The sequence below is a fragment of the Toxotes jaculatrix genome, chromosome 21 (genome assembly GCF_017976425.1).
Source record: "Toxotes jaculatrix isolate fToxJac2 chromosome 21, fToxJac2.pri, whole genome shotgun sequence".
In the NCBI taxonomy this organism is placed as follows: domain Eukaryota; kingdom Metazoa; phylum Chordata; class Actinopteri; family Toxotidae; genus Toxotes; species Toxotes jaculatrix.
The window spans coordinates 14,743,079-14,765,481 of NC_054414.1; the positions used below are offsets into that span (position 1 = coordinate 14,743,079).

Sequence of the window (22,403 nt, forward strand, 5' to 3'; positions counted from 1 at the left end):
AAACTTTCGTCTATGTGTAGTTATTTGATGTGCTGCTTGCTCTGTTCCACTTAAAAATACATCACAGCACCGCCTGTGGAACATAACTCAGACAGACTCAGACAAAGTAACTGCCAGCAACAGAACTTCTTTGGGGCCAATTTGTTAGAAACTCACCCAGGTAGGAGGTGACCTGTCTTGTTCCTGTTAACACGTCTGACTATTAGGAAACATATTGCAGCTTGTCCCTTCTCATTGCAGAGTGGGGAGGTGAAATCTGGGTGGATGGAGTATGCCAGACTGGAAGATAGATTATCTGGAGCTAGGACATAATTCTGTGATTCAAATGTCCATGGAAGACAATGACAGCATGTACACACAGAATCTAGTCAAACTGGGGAATGTTTCCCTTAGCAGCTACAGTGTAGTACACGGTGTTAATCTATGATTGCAACTGGTTCCTATTCTCTTGCAATGCTTAATGCCACCTACACTTTACTGGTATTACTGTGAAAAGCTGCCAAAATATACATCTTGCAGAAACATAAATAGATAGAAGCTGATATGAATTAAATTAAAAATGAGTGACACATGACGGAATCTGCTAAAACTGTTAAGATATTTATCAAATTCAGTCTCAATGATACTAAAAATATCAAAAACACTTTTGAAACCACATAAATCAACTGTTTTATAGTGACAATAGAAAAATGACCACATGTTATATGTCAACATGTGTTATGTGTTAAGCTGAGAGTGAATATTGGACTATAATCAATCAGGTGGCAAGGAAAATGATTGAAAGTGAATGCCAACACGTACACCACAACAACACTATTTGATAATAATTTGTCTGTCAATGTCGTGTTTACAGCTTGGTCTACTGCCCCCAACTGACTTGTCACAGCACAAGCACAGGTGAAACTAATAACATTAGCTCAGTTCCATTAAGTGCACCAGTAAGCCATTCCAGTAAACCAGCATGCAGAACAGCCAAGCCCAGAACTGCTAGTCTAAATGGACTACAGCTGTTATTAATGTTATTGATACATGTGCTTTTTTATTTTTTATTTTGCTGTAACAGGTCAAAGGTCCATTTCATCGTGTTGTGTAGTTGTTCTTGTGGCCAGAGAAAACATATATCTGGTATTTTTGATATATAATGATATAAAATAGTACGCTGGGCAACCACCATGCAATATGATATTTTTTAAGTGAAATGTACTCATTCACTGTGCTACACCTCAGGGTTCGGCAAAACAGTGCACAAGAACTGACCACACTGGTGGGGTGGAACTTGAACTAACCCAGAAAGATTGGAGATATCTGATCCAACTGGGCCCTCTGACCAGACAAGAGAGAAGACACTCAGGGAGAGGCGTGCACAGCTCAACTATGACCTGTCTGGGTGTGATAGTCCAATGAGAAAGTCCAGAGGCAGTATCAGGTTTCAGTTTGTGTGTTAAACTTTTGCTGGGCGGGGGGGTCAAATGAGTCCAAAGCAGCTTCGAAGAAATTAATGTAACACATGTAGGGTCAGGCCACATGAGCAAAGTCCAGCTATTTTCCCCCTCCTATATAAATATCCCCATTGTGGAAAAGCAACTGGTTGATCAATCTGTGTTAATGCACAACCACACATTGGCCGACTCTTCTTACCAGCCTCCTGGGTCTTAAATATCCTGAGCAACTCATCTGGAAGATCCGAATCCATTCATACTGAAAAGATACTAAATGCCTCTGACTTGAGATGGGTCACATTGTGGTGATAATGTCTCTCAGGGGGAGGACACTGTTTGCTAAAGGAATGTTTTACTATAGTCCAAAAATATATTCTCAGCTCAACTTTCATTAGTCTGAGTGTGCAGTATGCAAGCTGCATGCGGCGCTCGAGGCAGAGAACGTCATGTTGGCTGAAGCGGTACAGCTGGCTAGTAAATACTGGCTGACACTAAGTGTGTCAACCAATGAAGGAAATCATTCACAAACGACCCCCCCCCCCCCTAAGACAGAAACATGCACAAGACAAATAGGAAGAGGAAAACAAGACAAGAAAGATCACAGAGAGGTGTAATGAAATATGTATGCAAACATGGCAAAGAGATGGAGATCTTTTCTTGGCAGCCTTATTTCATTCTGACAGCAAAGACAAAAGTGCACTGTCTGGACACAAAGTAGAGGGCCCATAAAAGGGAGCACTAATGATTCCAACTCATTATGTTTTAACATGAAGTCCAGCTGCAGCTAATTATTTTCATTAATGGAACAATTGTTTTGAAAAAAAGAAAAATTCTGCTCTCAAGTTTTGACATCTTCAAATATCTTGTTTTGTCTGACCAATTTTCCAAAACACATTCAATCTGAAATGATATAGGAAGACAGAGAAATGCAGCAAATCACATTTTAAACAGTGAATATTGGGCATTTTCTTTTTGATTAAACAACCTATATGATGACTGCCTTATCAAAATAGTTCCTCATTAAGTTTAACAACTGATGGTTTCAGTATTTCCATAAAGTCAGCTACACTCTACGTTTCACACAGTTTAATTATTTTTGTCTTTTAAAATTAACGCCATCTCCTGTGGGTGTTAACAAGCGCTTGTTCACACTCTGCCTTCCATCCGTTTATCTCCATCAGCCCGAATTACCCCCAAGCAGGTAAATATCCTGCCAATACAGATCTGCTCAGACTTTCACAGCCACAAGCACAAATGAACTGGCGATGATGGTTTTTGACGAGTCTGAACCCATGGGAAAGATGCATCAAGGCCAACTTCTGATGACGATGAACTGTTGATGAATAAATCAACTTCCTCGTGCTTCAATCCAAGTTCTACACATTTGCCCTTGCTGGTAATTAATTCCCAGGATTCCACATCGAGTGTCATGACTGCCAGCGTATTAAGATGTAAAAGTTTTCAGTAGACGCCAACACTCAAGTGCAGCTCCTCCACTCCCCAGTGTTTCTAAAACTGTGTGTAGTATCCTTGTTGAATCTCACCTAGGGCATGGAACAACTGGCGACTGAGATGTCATGAGCCACAGCCCCAAGGGTTGCAAACACAGTATGAGACAAACACAGACACAAACATGAGCACAGATGCAAACACACTCCGACATCAGATTTCCCCAGAGCTCACAAGCAGCTTTTTCATTACTTGCTGGAATTTCACAAAAAAAAAAAAAAGGTTTCAAAAAAGCTAACTGACTGTTTATGTTGAAACCAACAATGAGATTTCTAATTTATGTCTGCCACTAAAATAACCCTGGAATACATCTGTAACTGAAATACTGAAGTATGTTTGAAGTGCCTTGAAAAACTGAAGTATGCTTAAAGTGGCAGCGAAATGCCTCAAGTGCTACCACTGATTACCAAAGAGAGTTTCAGCATCATCAATTATACAGCGTCTCCTCTCCTCTGAGGTGCACGCTGGGTGGACTGCGAGCTAAAATTTGATGTACTGCTACTCACATACAGCTCTGTTGGAGAAAATGAGAGAAAGGCATGAATGTAGAAAGCTGCTTGTTTACACTGGAGATGTTTCATTTTGCCCAAACATGTGTTAAAGATCTGCACTGACAAAGGTTTTCATAAAACATGATGTACCCAAAACTGCCATGGGGAGGGGGGCATGAATGAAGAACGTGCAGAACAGAACAGAATAGAATAGGATAGAATAGGATAGAATAGAGTAGAATGAAGCAGATACACAGCAGGCAAAATGCACAATGACAGATGCAGGCAGGTTCACTTCAAGATATAAAAAAATAGCTTTTTCGTCGCGTTTCCATGTGAAAATATTGTAATTCTTGAAACTGTACATAAAACAATTAAGAAATCATTCAATTTACTACTTTTGAGCATGGATCCCTGATGCGCAGGAGAAGCAAAAACTAAATTTGGCACCTTCAACTCGTCTTGACATCTTACCTTCGGGAGATCCGGAGAGCACGCCGTCACACAGAGAGACACATAAAGCCTGAAGTGCTGTCAAAATAACAAACTTCAGGCTCCGGCTCCCGGGATTCATGATGCCCGGCTGAAAGCGTGGACGGGACTGGCCTTCCTGTTTCACTGCAGCGCAATCATCATACAATCACAGTCCAACAACAGCTGATGTGCAAGGTCCCCCCCACCCCAAAAATAAAAGGACTTCCTGTAATATGATCAAGTATGTGAGCGGTGCGTTCGGAAATCCCGAGGACAGCTGATTCAAGTCCGCGCACTTTCCCCATTCAAAGATGTTGAAGCCACAAGCTGCAGCGCGCAAAAAGAAAAGTGAGAAGTGTGAGTGAAATGAGCGATGAAAACACCGACACACACACACAAGCCGCTGCTGTCTCAGTCGCCCGCTGGAATGACATCAATTCCAGGGCAATTACAGGCGAGAAGTGTTGTCTTATGAGTGGGGACCATGTGCTTCAATGAAACGCTCCGCGAGGTCCTAAAGCCACCTTTTGAGCCCACAGTCATTAAACTAACAGCATCTACTAACCAGAAACAAGTAAGACGCAGCTTCCGGTTTAGGGCTTTCAAATTATAGCCCTTGCTTCAACGTCTACATTGATATATATAATTTCAAACTGTATATTTGAACACAATATATTCTGAACTGGTCAGACAGGGGCAACACTTTCACATTGCAATGTTAAAATTTGTAAGTGATGTCCCGATAAGCCTAATAACTGGATCTTGAGGTGCATGCCACAGTGCGCAAAACTTGCGTTTTATTTTGAAGGCGAAGCATCCACTTTGCACTTCTCTCACTTGCCATCCCCTGTTCAGCTTAACTTAACGAGCTTGATGGGCGCACACATACTGTTGCAACCCACACTGAGTGTAAATCTGAACAATATAGCTAACACAGATCTCACACACAGATGGTCTTATGAATAAATGTGTGTGCAGACTTGCAAACACAGTTGTATCTGTTGACTTAAAGCTCAGTTCTCTTTGTACAGATCATACATTAGATAGTGGTTTTTAACACATTAACATTTTAAAATTTAATTTTCAAATGTATTGATAAGACTCACAAGCTTAAGACTCAGGCTGCCATCACTGTGGTGCACAAAAAGATTATATGGACCTACATATGGACACGGGCCCACGGCGCATTCAAATACTATGGCTCTGCAGTGTGTGCAGTTCTGCACTGTGCCATATGGCCATCCAGTTCTGAATGAGAATCAGGCAGAAAACAGGCATATGTCCACATGCAGACTGGGTTTTTTCTTCCCCCTCAGGAAAAAAATTAAAGTGTACCATTTCAGGTACAATGTGCTCCCAGCATGAGGGTTTAAGGTAAAGTCACAGCTGCACATATTGTTACCTTACGCCTTTGAAATAGGAGCTATAGGTTGCAGCTGAGTGTCACGATGCTCAGAAACCTCAGTTTCCCAAAACTCTCCTTTCAGGATCAAATATAAATGAAAATAAAAGGATACAGAAGAGTATTTCTCTGCATGCTGATTTCACTGGAACATTCAGCTAAAGGATGTTACAAAGAGCTGATCTTTTGCTCTTTCTAAGAACCAGGGGACACTTGGAGGAAGATGATAAGGCACAGAGAGAAGCAGGCAGTAAAACAGGGCTTTCTGTTAGTGTGCTAGGACAGATAGTACTCAATAATAAATCTCAACAATATGGAAGTTATTCCATCTCGTCTCTGTTACTAAAAAAGAAATGCAACGTTTTAGCAGTGCTTGGACACAAATTTTACAGACACAAGTAAATTCAACAACAGTGATCAAAACACAACTCACAACAAAATGCATATAATTAGATTAAAATATGAAATGCATAGTATAAAGAATTCTGTTGTGCTTTCTGTCACATTGCACAGAAAATCCATCTCTGCCATTAAACCAGTGGATACAGACACAGTAATTTAAACCAGGAGAATAAAGTAACCCTCCAACACACACGCACACACATACACATACATTCTTTGAGCAGCACCCATGGTTCACCAACACAGATTTTCTCAATCTAGAAAGAAGGAAACATGTCTAAACCATGGGGGCTATTATTGATTATACTCTTACTGTCCAAACACACCTACACGTGGATATGCACTGACATGAAATAAGGTTTACAAAAATCAGTCTGTCAGTAGTAATCATCTGTCTTCTCTGAGACATCAGCTCAAATTTTGATGGATGAAACAGATGGACTATGAAAGAACTCCAACTTAAAGACTAATGAGTAAAATAACAATTAAGAGTAATGAAAAGAGCATCTGCTCTGTTGTCTATTATTCCAAAAATAAATATTCACACGTCTCACTTTTGATTTATGCCCAGCTCCATCATGTTGTTGAGCAGCAGTCTGAGCCCATTCACTCTGGATCAAAACACACAAATCTAAATCTGCAATGGCAGGCCCCAGTCCATCATGAGACAAAGACAGAGACAAAAGCTCCATTCACATCGGCACTGTCCATTAACAGGGCATTTCCAGTGAGAAGGGGTCGCATTCCTCTATCTTACAGCTAATAGCTGGCACTGAATAATAGCAGAGCCCACTTCAGGCTTCTGTCTGTCTGCTTATTGGTTGTATAATGGGGACTGCTGAAAAAGGTCCTGGATGGGACTTTGGAGCATAATGAATTATTTTGTCTTATATCACTGCTTCGAATCACACAAGATCATGTGAAAGTGGCTGCGTGAGGACATCAGTGCGTTATCGTGCAGTGAGAGGTTACTCTGCATCCCATTACATGAAGTATTCTGGAGAGAAAGGCAATTTGCAATCAAGTGAAAACAAGATAACACAGATAAACAGCATACATCACTGGGTCTGATGTTACATAAAAACCGTATCAGCCAGTGTATTCATGAGTCTATTAAAACCAAAACAGAATGCTGAGACATGATTTCATACATCCAGTCTTTCAAAAACCAAGGCAGTTTATCAGCACTTGTTTTGAAGGTATTTCCAGAGTATTCACAGACAGTTCTACCCATCTGAATTTAAAAAAATCTATCCACTGCAAAAGACAACTATTTTAAACCCATTTAATCTGTTAAAAAGTTTTATCTTCGGGTATTTATCTATTTAAATGACCAAGAAGATATGTAATCTTTGCCTACCATCTTTTGTTGGATTAGGACATATAGAAGGGATTGCACCAAGGGAAATTGTTTAAAAGTCTGTCTTTATTGTCATCTGACAGAACATTTTTTGGACAGAAGAGTCTTTGGGGATTATTTAAAAAAAACCCTTCAAAACAGAAGTAAGCAATGTTAGACAACCATCTAGGTTTTTGAAAGATGGCCATGCACTCATTTTTCAGAAAAACAGATGTTAAGCTCTGTGACACAAATGTAATGGTAATACATGAGAGAAATGAACAGCCAAACCAAAGCCAAAGTAAGGCTTGAGTTATATCACGACCTACATATTCAGTACAGTCAAGGGGCAAAGTTCACTTCTTCAGTCTGTTATGCAATGCCGCAGGCTTTGTCATGTCATCATCTTCATCTGTTGCCAGTCGTTCAGTTGCTGCTCCTTTGAAGAAGCTGATCCAACAGTTTCTGCAACATGAAAACAAAATACTCAGATTACTGGACTGAATGATGGGTATGGATCACCAGTTCAGTCCACACAAAACCCCCTGTAGTTGTTTTGCAATCCAGGCAAACACACAAACACATGCTCTTCAGGTCTCAGATGTGAATCACAGTCCTGTACAAAAACAGGAGCGAAGCCCAGACCCTGCCATCCTCTCACACACACTGTTCGGGTTTCCAGGTCCTCTCTCAGGATCTGCTGGATCCTCTGGCAGGGCCCATCTTCCCTGTGTTATCTGCCACAGCAGCAGTATGGGTGGAGCAGCTGTGTGTGGGCAACCGCTCTGTCTGCAGCTCAGCTGAATGGTGGCACTGCACTGTAGCTATCTCTGCCACTGAAGGGTCTTTTGTTCCTTGAGGAACACAGACCTCATGCTCTCAGCACAATGAGACTGTTCACAGTTTCTCTCCATAACAAGGGAAAGGGTGTGGGCTGTGGTCTGTAGGGTGCAGAGTGAATGCGAGTGATTACTATTACTCTAGCAGATAAAACCCTGGATGATAATCATTGACCATAGAATAAAAAACACCCACACCCAGCTCACATAATGAAAATGCCTCTGAAGAGTATTTTTTAGGGCCGGTTTTTCTCATCAAACTGCTGGGAAAAGTGCAGGAAAATAGCAAACGTATGGCAGCAGCAACCTCTAGTGGAATAATAGACTCATTGGTCTAACAGCAAGAATGAGCTCAACAAGTCCCTATCTTGCAAGAATCAATTAAAAAATATATATAATATATATAAAATTGCTGATAAATCTGCTGTATGGATTCTGAATATTGTGTTGAATACGACGTGGAGAAACAATGACCAGATAATTAATAAAAATGGGAATTATGATCTTTGTTTGTTATTATTTTTTATGAAGCCCATGAGGTCAACCTGTCCGGCTTCAACAGAGGAAAATCCAGAAATACACCATGCGTCCCATCCACCCCCAGATTTTTGTATAAATGTCCTCTCAGTACAACCTTGTGTGTCCCATTCAATGCTAGTATTGTCAATTAACCGAATTGGTAGGGAATTCAGAGCCATTATTTTCAACAGCTGCACTGCTGTGAAGAGAGGAGAAGCTGCATTATTACTATAGCCCTTTAGTGTTGGTCATTATTGCAAAATGTTTCACCCTTTGCAAGGTTTAATTGAGCTTGTAGGAAAAAGGTGTGTTATTACTTGCTCAATTGCCTGTGGGCCATATACACAATGTTCTGTTCAGTGTCTCAGGCAAGTACCTGTTAACGCTGTGGTGAGCTGTTATTTGCTTCATTCCTTAGTGTCATATATTTGGTGATACATTTATTAACATAAATGTACATTTAATAACATTTATTTATACCAACTTCAAGGAAATCACAATGGGCAGAAATGATGCTTAAATTGTAAGAGATGATCATTGGAGCATAAGAATCAGTCTACACTAATATGATGTACGCTATCATATACTGTACACTGTGTGTCAGCTTGCTCCTGCTCTTCAGTGAAGCTATTTGATATTTATTCAGTGAAATGATAAAACCTGCCACTGCTTTTTAAGGCTGCACCATTCAGTCAGATGGAAATATTTTAGATGCCTTTTGCATCATTCAGTGCATAAATCCCTCAAATTCAGCGTGACATCTGACATATTTGGAAATGTGGGGTTCTCCATAAGGATTAAAAACAAAATGATGTTTGAGGTTCACTTATATTTGCTTTGACAAAAAGACACATTGGAATTACCTTTTTGAAAAGTTCAACTCGCTGTCTGTTGCTCAGAAACATCTCCCTGTTCTTCTCTTCATCCTTTTTCCTCTTCACCTCTGCAAGTGTGCTGGGAAAAAAAAGTTTTGTTTTATTTTGTTTTATGTGTTTTATGATTATTGGGAGACTTTTCAGTGTAGAATAAATTCACCTACAGTCTTTTGAGAAAGCCCTTTTATAAATAAATTTAGGTACTTTCTAATGGTAAGTTATTCACTTCAGTCTAAGTACACAATTTAATATAGCTTCCTAATCAATAGGTGAACCTGCCCTGATGGAAAGTAAACACGTGGGGAATGGAAGAAGGAAAAACAATATAATTGTTGAGCAAAAGTCTTGGCAGTGAAAACAAGAGCAGCATATTTTGTAGGAGGATGTCATTGATACAAGCTCTGCCTTCACATGCAAAAGTGATAGAAGAGATAGGAATGTATCTGCCTACAAAGAGGAAGCATCTGACAGCATGCCAAGGTAGAGACTGAGAGGGAACTCACCGCTTGGATCTGAGATGCATCTCCTTCCCAGTAATGACTCTATCTCTAAGTTTGAAAAGGTTATCTGGACACACACACACACACACACACACACACACACACACACACACACACACACACACACACACACACACACACACACACACACACACACACACACACACACACACACACACACACACACACACAATGCTGATTGAGACAAAGGCTCAAAAGTCAGTGTATCACTCTAACTTTTTCTGGTGTTTGAAGAGACTGGAGGTTTTCTGTCTCAAAGAACAAAGAATCATATTACAGTCTTCAGTAAGAATAGGCAAGATTATTTTAAATAAAGACATGAATTCCACCTTCTCTGCTCACATTTCAAGACGTTTTATGAAGTGTAATTATGTATTAGCATCATGCAAGTGTGTTCCCATCAACTCTAAAATAAGTAAAGTGTGTCATCATATTGACACTGATGAAATCTTCAGTGACTTTTTTTTAAAACTCTCTGACCTAGTCTGAATCTGTCACTGTCCCAGCTGACATTGATACGCTGGTGTAGCTCTCTGCTACAGCCAGTAGAGGGCAGATAGAGCTTCAAAATCTCTGTCACTAATCTTTAAATTCTTCATTAATGGATGGATGAATGGAAATCTCATCAGACAGATCAATGCATCAAGTACCTAATGGCGTTTGAAGGTCACAGAACTGAAAACCAACTGAAATCCTGTGCTGGCTGTTGAAATGTTGTTATTCAATAGAGGAGCACTTGCATTTAAATGCAATAAAGCCATTTGTTTAATATCTTACTTCAAGAGCCTTTTATTAAATCTGGTCTCAGCTGTGCCAGTTCTCTCTTTCTGTCTCTCCATCCTGAATATAATACATTCTTTACTTACATTCATTTTCTTTGTACATTTCTATATGGTATTTTAAAAAAATTTTTCATTTTGCTTTTCTGTACAATTTCTGTAAATCAATTCCTCTGCTCAACAGTAGAATCCTAATGCAGTGTTTGATGGTCATTGAGTAGTGGTGGATGGTGGACCACCCTGTCTATAACTACTCAAAACTCAGTATTGTGGCTTTCAGTAAAGACTTCTGGTCTTTGACTTCTGGTCTCTGACCTTGTTCTTTGTTCTGCATCTGTGTGTGTGTGATTGGTCATGTGGCAAATAGCCACTGCAGCTGCACAGACTCTATGTTCAGTACAGTGGATGAGACAGGTGAGGGTTGCTGCTGGTACAGTACCGTTCAGAGAGGCAGACTGGGCGCTGTGGGCTCTCCTCTGCCTAAGAGAAGCACCTGACTGTGGCTGTACTGAATCTGCCCGCTCCTTCCTCTCCTGTGCCCTTCGTTCCAGCTCTTGCACTCTGCCTTGGGAACGACTAATGAAGTCTGGTCTGGACCTCTTCAACGCATCCTGACAAAACCAGAAACATACTGTTCTTCTTGACAAAATGTTTAAGCCCAACCCTTCACCTCCAGCTCCCTCTACCCCAGAATATGGCCCTGGGGCATTTCATTGAAAACTCCAAAGCCAATATAAATGCGTCACTTCTTTTTGTTGACTTTGTAGTATATTTTTGAGGCTGCCAGCCTGGAGGTCAAAATGCCCAAGAGGAATTAAGAAAAACCCAAGAGATGAGATTATGAACAACACAGGAATTTGAAAACAAACAGTTTTGCCTCAAAAAAAAGTTTATTTTTCTCTTCCCTGTAACGTTTGATTTATTATCATTATTATTATTGTTATTATTATTAGGGAAATACTCAATAGTTTTACCTGGTGGTTATACTGGTTGCAACAAACATATGCTACAAATACACACTGAGTTGTTCTAAGGGGTCACACAACTGTACGGATGTATCTACTTGTTTAACATTCTTTTCTGGAGAATTAAACCCCCAACCATTTGTTTCATTGTTTTACTAGCTGAAAAAACTCACCTGTAGAGAAACTGTTTCAGGTGACCTGTCAGGGTCAAGACTCAGCAGAACAAATGCAGCATGAGGTGGATTGTGGTGATGAGCTGGGCTTTGATCAGGATGCACCTTCATACACATATCTGTCAGGACCAAGGCAGAGAAAATCAAAGTGTTTGCGTTTCATTTAGACCTGGCTTGGCCTCACATGCCTGACTGCAATGCACGCTTGCTCAATAGCCCTCTGGGCCTGCCATAACATATTATTTCTCAGTACGAATCAAATAGGCACAATACGTAAGAGCCAAGGAATTTCACTGTATCCGTATTGATCCAATCAAAGATGTAGCTCTCAAAACAAAGTGTTGTGCTTGCAACATTTTCAGTTAATTTTAACGAAGATCAATGTTTTATAACGTGAGAAATTTTGATTTCTTATGCAGAGAAGGGAAAAGTAATAATACCCGTATTTCCCCAGAGCGATGCTGTGGAGTCCTTCTCAGAACTGCCATTTGGCGTTTTCTTCTTACTAAGTTGTCTTTGGAGTTTGATGTTTGCTATGATTGCAGCCGCATTGAGTGCAAGCACTTCCTCTGGAGACTGATGTGAGAGGGGATCTGAAACACAAGTGGGCTTTGATGTAACTGAAGAGTAAGTAAAACAGTGACACTGGCTGTTATTGACCTACCATTTGGCTGCTGTGAACCGCGGGTAGATTTTAACTCTATTTCATAATGTCCTGCCTCATTTGGAGGCTGACTATGTCAAACGTTGAATTTAAATTATGTTGCCTCAGGCCTCAGTAATTAATTGATGACACTCTTAATGAATGTGATTAAAGAATAATTAATAATTTCACACAGAGAAAAGACATCATGAATGAAGAAACACACTCACGCAGCAGAAAAATCTACTCTTACCTACTCATATTACTAATTTACCTGACTATTCAGAATTCCTGAACAGTGGCTTTAGATGACTGTTTTAACTATTACATAATGAAATCTTAGACTTGATTCAGTCTGAAGTCACAAACATGAGAATTTGAGACTTGACTTAAGATTTAAAGCAAAAACATTCAAGTCTTGCATGGCCCCACATTTCACATATTTAATGTTGGTTTCAATGTTGTGGCTGATCAGTGTAATTTCCACAAAGATGTAATAGCTGCATTGCTGGATCTGGGTGCCAGAACTGATTCTAACACATCCTAATACTTTATTTTCACCATGTTTAGCAGCTTGTGATTTCTGTGCCTCCCCTGTGCTGCCAGTGAAAAGCGGGACTCGAATAGATTATGCATGCAAAGAGATGCGTGGGAAAATGAAAGAAGGTGAAAATGAGAAAGTGTCTGTAGGTGCTGATGGGGCTTCTGTGCCTGGGCGATGTTATCTGACATCAGTGTAGATTTCTGGCATGACTGTCAATTGCACCCACGGAATCATCTCAATGCAATCTAATAACACCTATCAATAAGACATCAAAGGTGAAAGACAATATCAAACCCGAGAGTTGTGCAATAACTTCAAGTTAGAACACACAAATGGCACAGAGGACGTGTATATTTAGACACAACCATCCTTTGAACACTGAGATCAGAGACAAAGGGAGTTTGTGTGCTGACAAGAAGACTGTCAGAGTGGGACAGAGAAACCTACCCGGGGCCTTGATGAGAGTTAGACCAGGGGACACTCTCCTTGCTGTATCCTCAGGCGGCGGCAGTCTGTCTTCCTCGCCTCTGTTTGGTTTAAGGGTGTCTGCAAGTAGCTGACCTGCTTCTTTCACTGCTGTTCCAGGGCTGATGAAACTGCGGTCTGAGTTCACAGGGCTGATATTGGATTCTTGTGGAAGCCCAAAGCTCCATTTCCTGGGAGCTGGTTGTGTTACACTCTCCTTGCTTGGCTTAGTGTGTCCAAACACATTGCCATAGCAGCTCAGTGGTCTGTGCGGCCTACCCGATCTCTGTCCAACAGCTGTCGGAGAAACCTCTAAGGGAGCGGCTGCTGCTATGGCAGGGGGGTTGCTGACAAAAAGACTGAGTGTGGATCTGTGCAGAGTTCCACCATTTTTCTCTGGCTGTGAAGTGGATGTATTCAGTGTTACAGAAGGCTCTGGCCCCTTTGTGGAATCCAAATGGTGATGTGAAGGTGCTGCAATGTGTTGCGAATGGTTTCCCTGACTCCAGGAGTTGTTCTTGTATACTCCCTCTGTGTAGCTGTGTCTGTACTCTGGGCGCCTCATCCCAGACTCTACCTTGGCTGGACTGTAGCTCTCTCTGTGCTCTGTCACTTTGATGATGGTAGCCTTTCTTCTGTGGACCACTGTGTCCAGACCATGGCTAGCTGGTGGCGCACCTGTCCTTTTCGTGCTTTGGACTGGGCTGGACATCACCCTTTGCTCCGTCACTTTCACTATAGTGGCCTTCCTCTGTACTGTGACATGCCTGGAGTTTGGGTCCATGGGCTGGTGGGTTAGAGGTGGCGAAGGGGACTCACTGGACTGAGAAGAGTGACTGCGGGTGTCGGAACCTGGCAGACTGGCTGATCTGCTCACTTTCTTGGAGGAGATGGTGATGGAGGAGAAGCCAGCTTTGTTCTGAGGGATGAGTGTAGTCACAGCAGAACTTGTCTGGATGTGTGAGGGCTGTGAGCTACTGTTTGTTCTAGGCAGTGGGGCTGTTGCCCTTATAGGCTGAACACTGCTTGTCCTGTGCAAAGGAGTATGGGAATTGTATGTCTCTGTCCTGTTTGCTGTGTGTGGTCTGCAGGGCTCAGTAGAAGTTGTTCGTTGTAGAGGAATATGCTTTAGAGGCTCTACGCTGGTTGTTTTTGTCAGAGGGGACTTCCTGTTGGGGTCTGAGTTGGTCCCTGTTGGAAGCTCGAAGGACTGCCTGCATCCAGAGAAAGCTGACACCCTGACAGTATTCCAGCCTCTCCTCAGAGCTTGCCAGCCGACAGGTCTGTCCCCTTCTTTAGCCGGAAAGCTTTGTTTTTCTGGCACCTACAGCATGTGGATTAAAGAGATTCTATGAGATAAAGATCCTTAATTATGCATGGGAACGCCATCCCACCCTCCTGTTGTAGCTAATGTCTCATGCTAAATGCTTTGTCATTAATCAACACAATAAAACAGATGTATGTTCATCTTGCCAATTTGAGCTGCTGTTTTCAGGAGGCAAATACAGAAAATGGAGCATAACCTTGTTTAATACAGCATGAGATATTGACAAAATGACATCTCTCTAATGTTACATTTCAACAGCAGGTCAGCTGTCTTTCTTCAGGGCTTTTGCTGTTTGTTCTTTAGTCAGATGACTCTCCCCATGCTTGACACAGTGAATGCCCCAGTAGCAATGGAAGTAGCAGCAGGCAAAGCCAGCACACAGCGTGACTTATCCCTCACTGAATAACAATGAGACGCTATCCCAAATAGAAAGTGAGAGGCAAAAAAGCAAAGATTCTGGTCCTTGGGCAAGAGGATTCTGATGGTGTTTATGGAGCATGGAGAAACACTGATATGTCCCTGTTGTAATCAGCAGCAGGTTTATGATATGGCCTCCCGGATACCTCATTTGTCGAGGCTGCATAAACCATGCCAGCAATCATTTGTAAGCAAAGCATGAGATCGAGCCATTTGTGAATGTGTTTACATTTCATCACAGGTCTGACTATGCTTCTGCAGAACACCTTCTGGTCTAAAAGCTGTTGCCAGAAGATGATAACAAAAAGAGAGAGTTCTAAAGAAAAAAAAGCATTCATATTTCATTATTTCACAAATACATACTATAGTCAGCTGATATCTTACTCAAAATGATGATCAGATATATGCACAATTCCACAAACTGAATAACTAAACATTATGACATTTTTTACACAAAAATCACAATGTTTAGAAAGTGGAAATTAGCAGGCATTTAAATCTTGTCAAAGCTAACAGATATTGTTTGTGATCTGCGCAAAATAGGTCATTTTGCATTGCTTTAGGCACATGCTGCATCAGGCAGGGAACATATTTTCGAAGAGCACATAAGCACTGACATCTGTGATGATCCACACAGCAAAGAAATCTCTGCCATCTACGAGCTGTGAAGCTAAACTAAGTACACATGAAAAATAACCACTTTCTTCTGTTGAATGTATGAACATTTAAAACTTTTCTTGGTAGATGTGAACTTAGGCCTTTTTCAACTTAGTGTTGATAATGTAGGCTCTAGGTTTGTCCAATCTGATGAGTGCTCTACCAAGCCAACATAGAAACACTGAATCTATTATGGTTAGAAATCTGAAAGTCTTAATGTAATCTAGGAATAATACTAAGATTAGAAGGCATAACTGTACCTCAAGTCAAAAACAATCATACTACAAGTGTTACCTGTTTGATAATGGGAGAGCCTTGATCGGCTGGCTGCCACGTCTTCACACCTAAAGCACTCGAACTGGTGTGACTTCCCTCCACCTCCCCATCTATGTATCAAGGCAAAACAAATGATCCACCGTTACATTCTTCTCTCTCTTTTCTTTTTCTCTTTCACATACACACACAGGCATTCTTCTGACTGTATGACAATGTTGACACTGTCAATAATTGACGTTGGCACAGTAAAGTGAATCTAACACCGCCCCGGAGCCACTTCTCTGCCTCCTCAGGAGACGTAGCAACTTGACTGCTCTGCCTCTCAGCCCTGACTGATACTCTATTGCCACCCTGACTGCTTGCCTGGCTGCATTTCCACCTGCTGCTGTTACCATGGTGATGGGCTCTCACTTTGGGATAACCCGTGAATGCTGTGTGGATAATCCATGGTGTTTTTTGTTTTAAGGGAGAAAACAAGAGACAAGGTGAAAATTGCACCATTCTGCAAATGTGATTACAGTTGAAAAACAAAAAATGTGTCTTCAGAGGTGTCTTTTAGAGGACTCTGGAGCTCCGGACACATTGTTCCACCTGCTGCCATCACTATATCTCTTTCTCTATAAACCAACTTGTGGGCCCACTGAAAGACCTGCTCTCATTACATCCACTGGCTGAGTTTAAATTTTTTTCTGAACCAACAGCTGACCTTAAAATCCCAAAGGAAAATAAAGAAGGAAGGCCATATGGCAAATATCCACCCCCGTCCCCACCCTCCCAATTTATTCCTCAGCCTCATGAGTTTATCTGAATAGTAAGTGTCTGCAGAGTGAAAATTGGCCAGCCTGTCCAAACATGAAGGGCCTTGAAGCACAAGATCCAATTTTATTATAATTTGCTCATTAACATCAGGCCATTTTATGTTTGTTAAATGTGACTTTTATGGAGGGAGAGGGCACTAAGTGTCTGCGATGAAACCTCAAGTCTGATTAAAACTACTTTTACAAGAGTTGTCAGTAAAAACTAGAAAGAGAGAAAAAATGAGAAAGAGGGGGGATAATTTGCTAGCTGGGGTGTAACTGAGTCAGTTCTTGTTGGCATAATTGTGGTTGGAAGTTCGGATGGTTTCATTTGGTTTCAGATGTGGAATTGTGGATCTAAATGTACTCAGGGCTGAGCAAAAGCAACTAGCATCAAAACAATACATATTTGGAAGCAGTCCTGCATAGAGATTTTTAATTCTTGTTGATCATCTTTAATCACAGGGATTTCAGCCATGGCCACTTTGTGTACATACACCTGCACAGTGCTGTTATTCACTGTGAAGTAACTGAAAATATGAATATTTATGGCCCATTGGATTAACTAGCAAGAGGTTTCTGACTGATCTAAGAGCATCACTGGAAATATTATGAGTCAAATGCAAAGTCCAATTATTGTTTAATATGTGATAGTTGAACACAGTCATCATGCTAATACAGAATATGGCTGATAAGGATTGGTAAAAAACAAAAAAAACAAAAACAAAAAAAACTATCTATATTAAAGACTATATGGAGATGGTAAGTAATAACTGATATTGGATAGATATGATTATACTTTTCAGTATGTCATCACAGCCTATGCATGTAGCTTTTAACTAACAGTGTATAAGATATTAATAAGGTTTATGGTTCTTAAAACACCTACACTTTCCATCAAAGTTCCTTGCTGCCATGGATGGATTGCTTTGATTTCTGCAAGCAGCAAGAGCCTTGCCAGGATAATCTATGTATAAACAAGGACAAGGTTGAAAGATCAAACCCCAGATCAAACCCAGAGTGTGTGAGGCTGCCGTGTTCAAAGATTAACAGGGCTTCTTCTCCAATCAGTCTGCATCTCTCCCAATCTTTCTGCCTCTCGCTGCCCTGTGCCCACCATTTCTTTTCGTCAACTCTCAGGCCTAATAGCGCCTATTTCCTTTACCTTCAAACCAGTCAGAATACCATGGCTCAGCAGTCAGGAACAGTTGTACTTGAAATTGACTTTGTTTTTTGGGGGGTTGTTTAAAGTGATCATCCAGTCAGTGTGGAGCATCTAAAAGAGGACAGGGGCAACACTGCTGCAAGGAGCTGATTAGAGGCAGGTAAACTGCGTGGCAAGTCAGCCCTGAAATAAGCTCTTGTTCTCCCTCTGGCTAACCCGGCCCCTGCAGTTACCCCATGGCCATATTTGTTCTAGCACTGATCAGGCTCTAAACATCAGTTGAAACGGCACCTTTGTGTGTTTCTGGGAATTGTTTTGCTGTGCAAGAGAGTTACTCTATGTTTTTGAATTTGGTTTTATGTATTGCTTAAAGGTATAACTCTTACATAGTGATCCCATTTGCATAATTGTGCATTTGTTGGAAGTATGAGGATATTTCTTTTTTACTATACTCAGCTGAAAACCCAGATTTTAAACAGGGAACTGTAAAGTGATAGACCGAATTGCACGTCAGTACATACCCTGTGCCTTGGGTGTGGCTGGATTCTTCTGAAATGTTGGAGTAATGGGTTGTTTCAGTTTCACCTGTAAAAACAAAACACAGGCCCATTAGAATACATGGTTTCACCAAAAAGTACCTTTGCATCAGTATTACCTGACCTAACATTTCTTCCCCTTTTGGCCAAGATTTGCCAAGAGCTAGAACACATTACATTGTGTGTTTTAAGTGTAAAAAAGACTAGCTGTTTAGGCTTGTTTCCATTCCTTGTAGTAAGCTAAGCTAACCAGCAGTTAAACATGTGAGTAGAACTGGTCTTTCATCTAATTCACAGCAAAGAAAGTGTATTTTCCCAATTTTCACAAAACTATTCTTTTGATTACACACTCTCAGAACTAGGGCTCATAAATATCAAAAATCAATCTTTAGTTGAAGTTATTGTAGTGAAAATCTTAAAAATCTTTTAAGAGTGACAAGGGAAGGGATATACTTTGTGCATCAGTTCAGTCAACTCTCTAGTACTGCACAGCAGCTTATTGATTTTGAAGTCATAAAATCAGTTCACTGGGTAATACTCCCACTGAATTTCCTCTGTACACTGACTTGCATTCTCACAAAGCTCAGCCTCTGCAGCCACAGCTCCAAATGAGTTGTAAACCTTTTGAGAACGTGTGGAGTTCCTGCAGAGTAAGCTGTTTCAAACGATACCAGAGTGCTGCCTTCTCCCTGGGTAACTGAGACTTGACTACAAATGGCTCTCTGTGGCACAATGTGTGTTTTAAGTCGGCCTTACCTGGCACTATGCACCATCACCTCCATTACACAGCACTTTAATTTCAGACTTGTAGAGCTTACAATGTCTCACAAACATAAGAATAACAACCACACAGCCTGAGATGATGTGAGAGCCAAATAGAAGTTAAATCAGTCTGCAGTCTTTGCCAAGCCCCGTTTTGAAAGGGTGATACCCTAAAGAAGAGACACAAACATTGTTCTACAAGGTGTCTCTGAAAAAAACATTCTCAGTGCTCTGAAATAAAACTTCCATAAGACTAAAGAGACCTGAAACTGCCAAAACAAACTGGGATGCTTATTTTTACACTGGAAAGGATATAGCTGTTGTCTGCACTCCGCATTCTTTGAAAATCTTTGAAATCTAAATATAGACTGAAGAATTAAAGTATGGTATCAGACAATGCTCTGTTAGAAAACTTTCTGAACATATGCCTAGGCTTTGTTTGGAATTATGCATTTTACCTGGCCAGGAGAGTGGTCCAAAAACTGATTTTGGTTGCAAGCATCAGCCACCGTCATCACTCTTCTTTGGATTGGCAGCCACCCAATTTTGACTGGAGCAAGATAACTGAGTTGAGCCTGCTCCTTCCTTGGGGCCTGCATGATATGAGCTCTCTCCCAGCTTCCTCTGCGTTCTGAAGGAGAATAAAACCCTGTTTGGAGGGATTCCTGGCTGCCCAGCGAACTCTCACACAGGCTGGGACTCACACATGAAGACGAACCCCTGCTGAAGGACGGAATCCCCTGATGTCTCCAGGTATGTCCTGTTTGCTCTTTGTCGAGGGCTGGCATGGATGTTGTATGATCATTGAAAACTGGAATATGATCTTGAACTGGGGCTCTGAGAAGGTTGCTCTGCATCCTCTCTAGGTGCTCCAGCCAGCTGTCCAGCTGGCCTCCTTCAATGGCACTCTGGGGCCGAGGAGCACGTGGGGGGCGAGAAACACGGGGCAAAAACTCTCCCTCCGATATTAAGCTCTCCCAGCAGGACTCATCTCCTGATCTCCTCCAGCCCGGAGTTCTTTGTAGGTGGGCAGCTGGCCTGCGGAGAGTCATCCCTCTGGAGCTCAGGTAACCACTCACAGCTCTCGAGTTTCAGCCCACAATAAAAGCCCTTTACAGTGGACGTATTAATGAGAATCCCCTGGCTCAACTGGACTTCTTAACATCAGGTATGCCAAAAATGCACTGAAAGGAATTAGTAGCCACAAGAATGCTTGGGGTCATCTTTGTTTCAGATCTGTTATGAGAAGGTAGAGTACAGTTAAGAGTGAGAAATAGATACAAATATTTTTAGATTATAACACACACTACAGCTTCTTGTTTTCATTACACTACTCCACAGTGGTGCTGATACTATTACTTACCAGGTACTGACAAAGCATTCTTTCTCGCTTGTTTCAAACTCTGCTTGGTCCTTAGCATCAAGGAAGCAAACACTCTCTGTCTTGATATAAAGTAGGTGCTAGCAAGTCCTGTCTCCAGTCAGGCATGTTGCAATGTGAGGGATGCTTTGGCGAACAAAAGAGTTACTGAGCACAAGGACTGAACGTCCAATACAGGGAGGGAGATGGAAAGAGACAGAGGGGTGGGCGGGTTATTGGAAAAAACAGACACTTGTTGATGCAATGCTTGACGTAACAACATCTCCATTTTAAAAAAAGAACGTCATTAACATTCACCGTTTTAATTATTAAACTATTTTGTCTAATATCGGGTGTGTGCAGTCAGACAATATGGTGGTTGCAATGTTTGAAAGCGTGGATCAAACTTTCTGACATTCTGACACATATCCTTACAAATGATGGAGCATCACTAATGACCAGATTATCCATGTTATTCCATGACTCACTGCTTCAGAAATCGTCTTTGTTAAAATCCCCGTTTCTGCTCTTCCCTGTGATCTCGTGGTTGGTGGCTGACGATGAGGCACTGCTATCCTCGAGCCTCTATCCAAGCCATGTGACTTTAGCAAGACTGTCTTAAAAATGGGCCAGTGTCCTCTTAGATAAGTAGCCTAACTGTCACCCATGTGATGTCTCAAAGTGCAGAAGTGAAGGGTATTTACAAGAATTTGCTTAAAGCTGGAGGCAAGATTCCGCTTCAGATTGCAGGTAGTTAAACACAGATCTGCAAAGATACAACATCTTTCAAAAAAAGAATTGGCAGCTGCTTTGATGTTTAATGAATTTCAGTGTTTCTCAGTGGATTAACATTCCCCAGATGTCTTTCAAAGCAACTTCAGTCCCACTCGGTGGAATAACATTTTGTGAATGTCTTTCAAAGACAGAGATAAGACAGAGATATCTTAAATATCAATTGCTGTGACCTGCTTTAAGACACCTTATCAAGCTGAGAAGCTACATGCAGAAGGAATATGCAATGATGTAAAAGCAATTTGCATCTTTTTGTCTGCTCTGCCTGGGAGATAACATCAAAACAAATCAAAAACTCAATTGAGTAAGGACAGATTTAAACAAGGTTCAAAACAGTACATGAGAGCAAGTTTGAAAGCGGCAGCGCACTCTGCTGGTAGTACTCCAACATGACAAGTGGAGGAGGTGGGGAAAGGAAAGCATAGGGTCATAACCTTGAGAAAATTCTCTAAAGGTGGGACACAGGCTTCACCATTTGTGCAAAGAAGATCAGTAAACATTAGCAGATTCACAGGTGTGCACTGATGTCTTTTAGCACCTGCAGCTGTGAAACAATTCTTATTGGTTCATTACATCACTGCTCATTGTAATTGGCTAACCAAGGCTCCCATGGCTTCATCATTAAGCAGGAAGGAAGTGGACATAGTTTAAGTTTATACTTTATTAATCCCTCAGGCTGGGGAAATTACTCTCTGCATTTTACCCACAAGTGCACGAAACACACACACATTCATGCACATGCACTAGAGACGCTGTGCTTCCCTAGGAGGAGCCCGGGGAGCTGGGGTAGATCGGTGCCTTGCTCAGGGGCACCACGGCCATGGTCGCAGAGGCGACAGAGGCAGTATATTAATCTCATACTCCACTGAAACCGGGTTCTTTGTTTTGGTTGTTTTTCGTTTTTGTGCTTTGTCCATCTCTTAGCAAGAATTATG

At 41.4% G+C, this 22,403-nt stretch overlaps 2 protein-coding genes across 2 annotated transcripts in view; both read right to left on the reverse strand.

The window, feature by feature from the left end:
• LOC121175778 (disintegrin and metalloproteinase domain-containing protein 12-like) overlaps positions 1–4,127 on the reverse strand; it is a 63,659-nt gene extending 59,532 nt beyond the window's left edge. The window contains exon 1 of the mRNA XM_041029612.1: positions 3,914–4,127. Within this exon, the coding sequence (XP_040885546.1) occupies positions 3,914–4,013 (100 nt within the window). The 5' untranslated portion in view covers positions 4,014–4,127. The remainder of the gene's footprint in view (positions 1–3,913) is intronic.
• A 1,642-nt stretch (positions 4,128–5,769) lies between these two features.
• Positions 5,770–19,889, reverse strand: c21h10orf90 (chromosome 21 C10orf90 homolog). The gene is made up of 10 exons (XM_041067384.1): positions 19,775–19,889; positions 18,540–18,603; positions 16,075–16,166; positions 13,362–14,703; positions 12,168–12,320; positions 11,728–11,846; positions 11,029–11,200; positions 9,793–9,856; positions 9,278–9,368; positions 5,770–7,521 (listed from the first exon to the last, which is right to left on the reverse strand). Exons 1-10 carry the CDS (start codon positions 19,829–19,831, stop codon positions 7,483–7,485), a joined length of 2,193 nt encoding a protein of 730 aa, XP_040923318.1. The 5' UTR covers positions 19,832–19,889; the 3' UTR covers positions 5,770–7,482.
• Between the last annotated feature and the right edge of the window lie 2,514 nt (positions 19,890–22,403).

Bases quoted from the DNA above. Each gene is read 5' to 3' on its own strand.
- c21h10orf90 (XM_041067384.1), bottom strand. From the start codon at position 19,831: ATGACGGTGGCTGATGCTTGCAACCAAAATCAGTTTTTGGACCACTCT. The intron at 16,167-18,539 runs GTATGTACTGAC...CTTGATACATAG, and splicing joins AGCCACACCCAAGGCACAGG to ATGGGGAGGTGGAGGGAAGT. The intron at 14,704-16,074 runs GTAACACTTGTA...CACATGCTGTAG, and splicing joins GCTCTCCCATTATCAAACAG to GTGCCAGAAAAACAAAGCTT.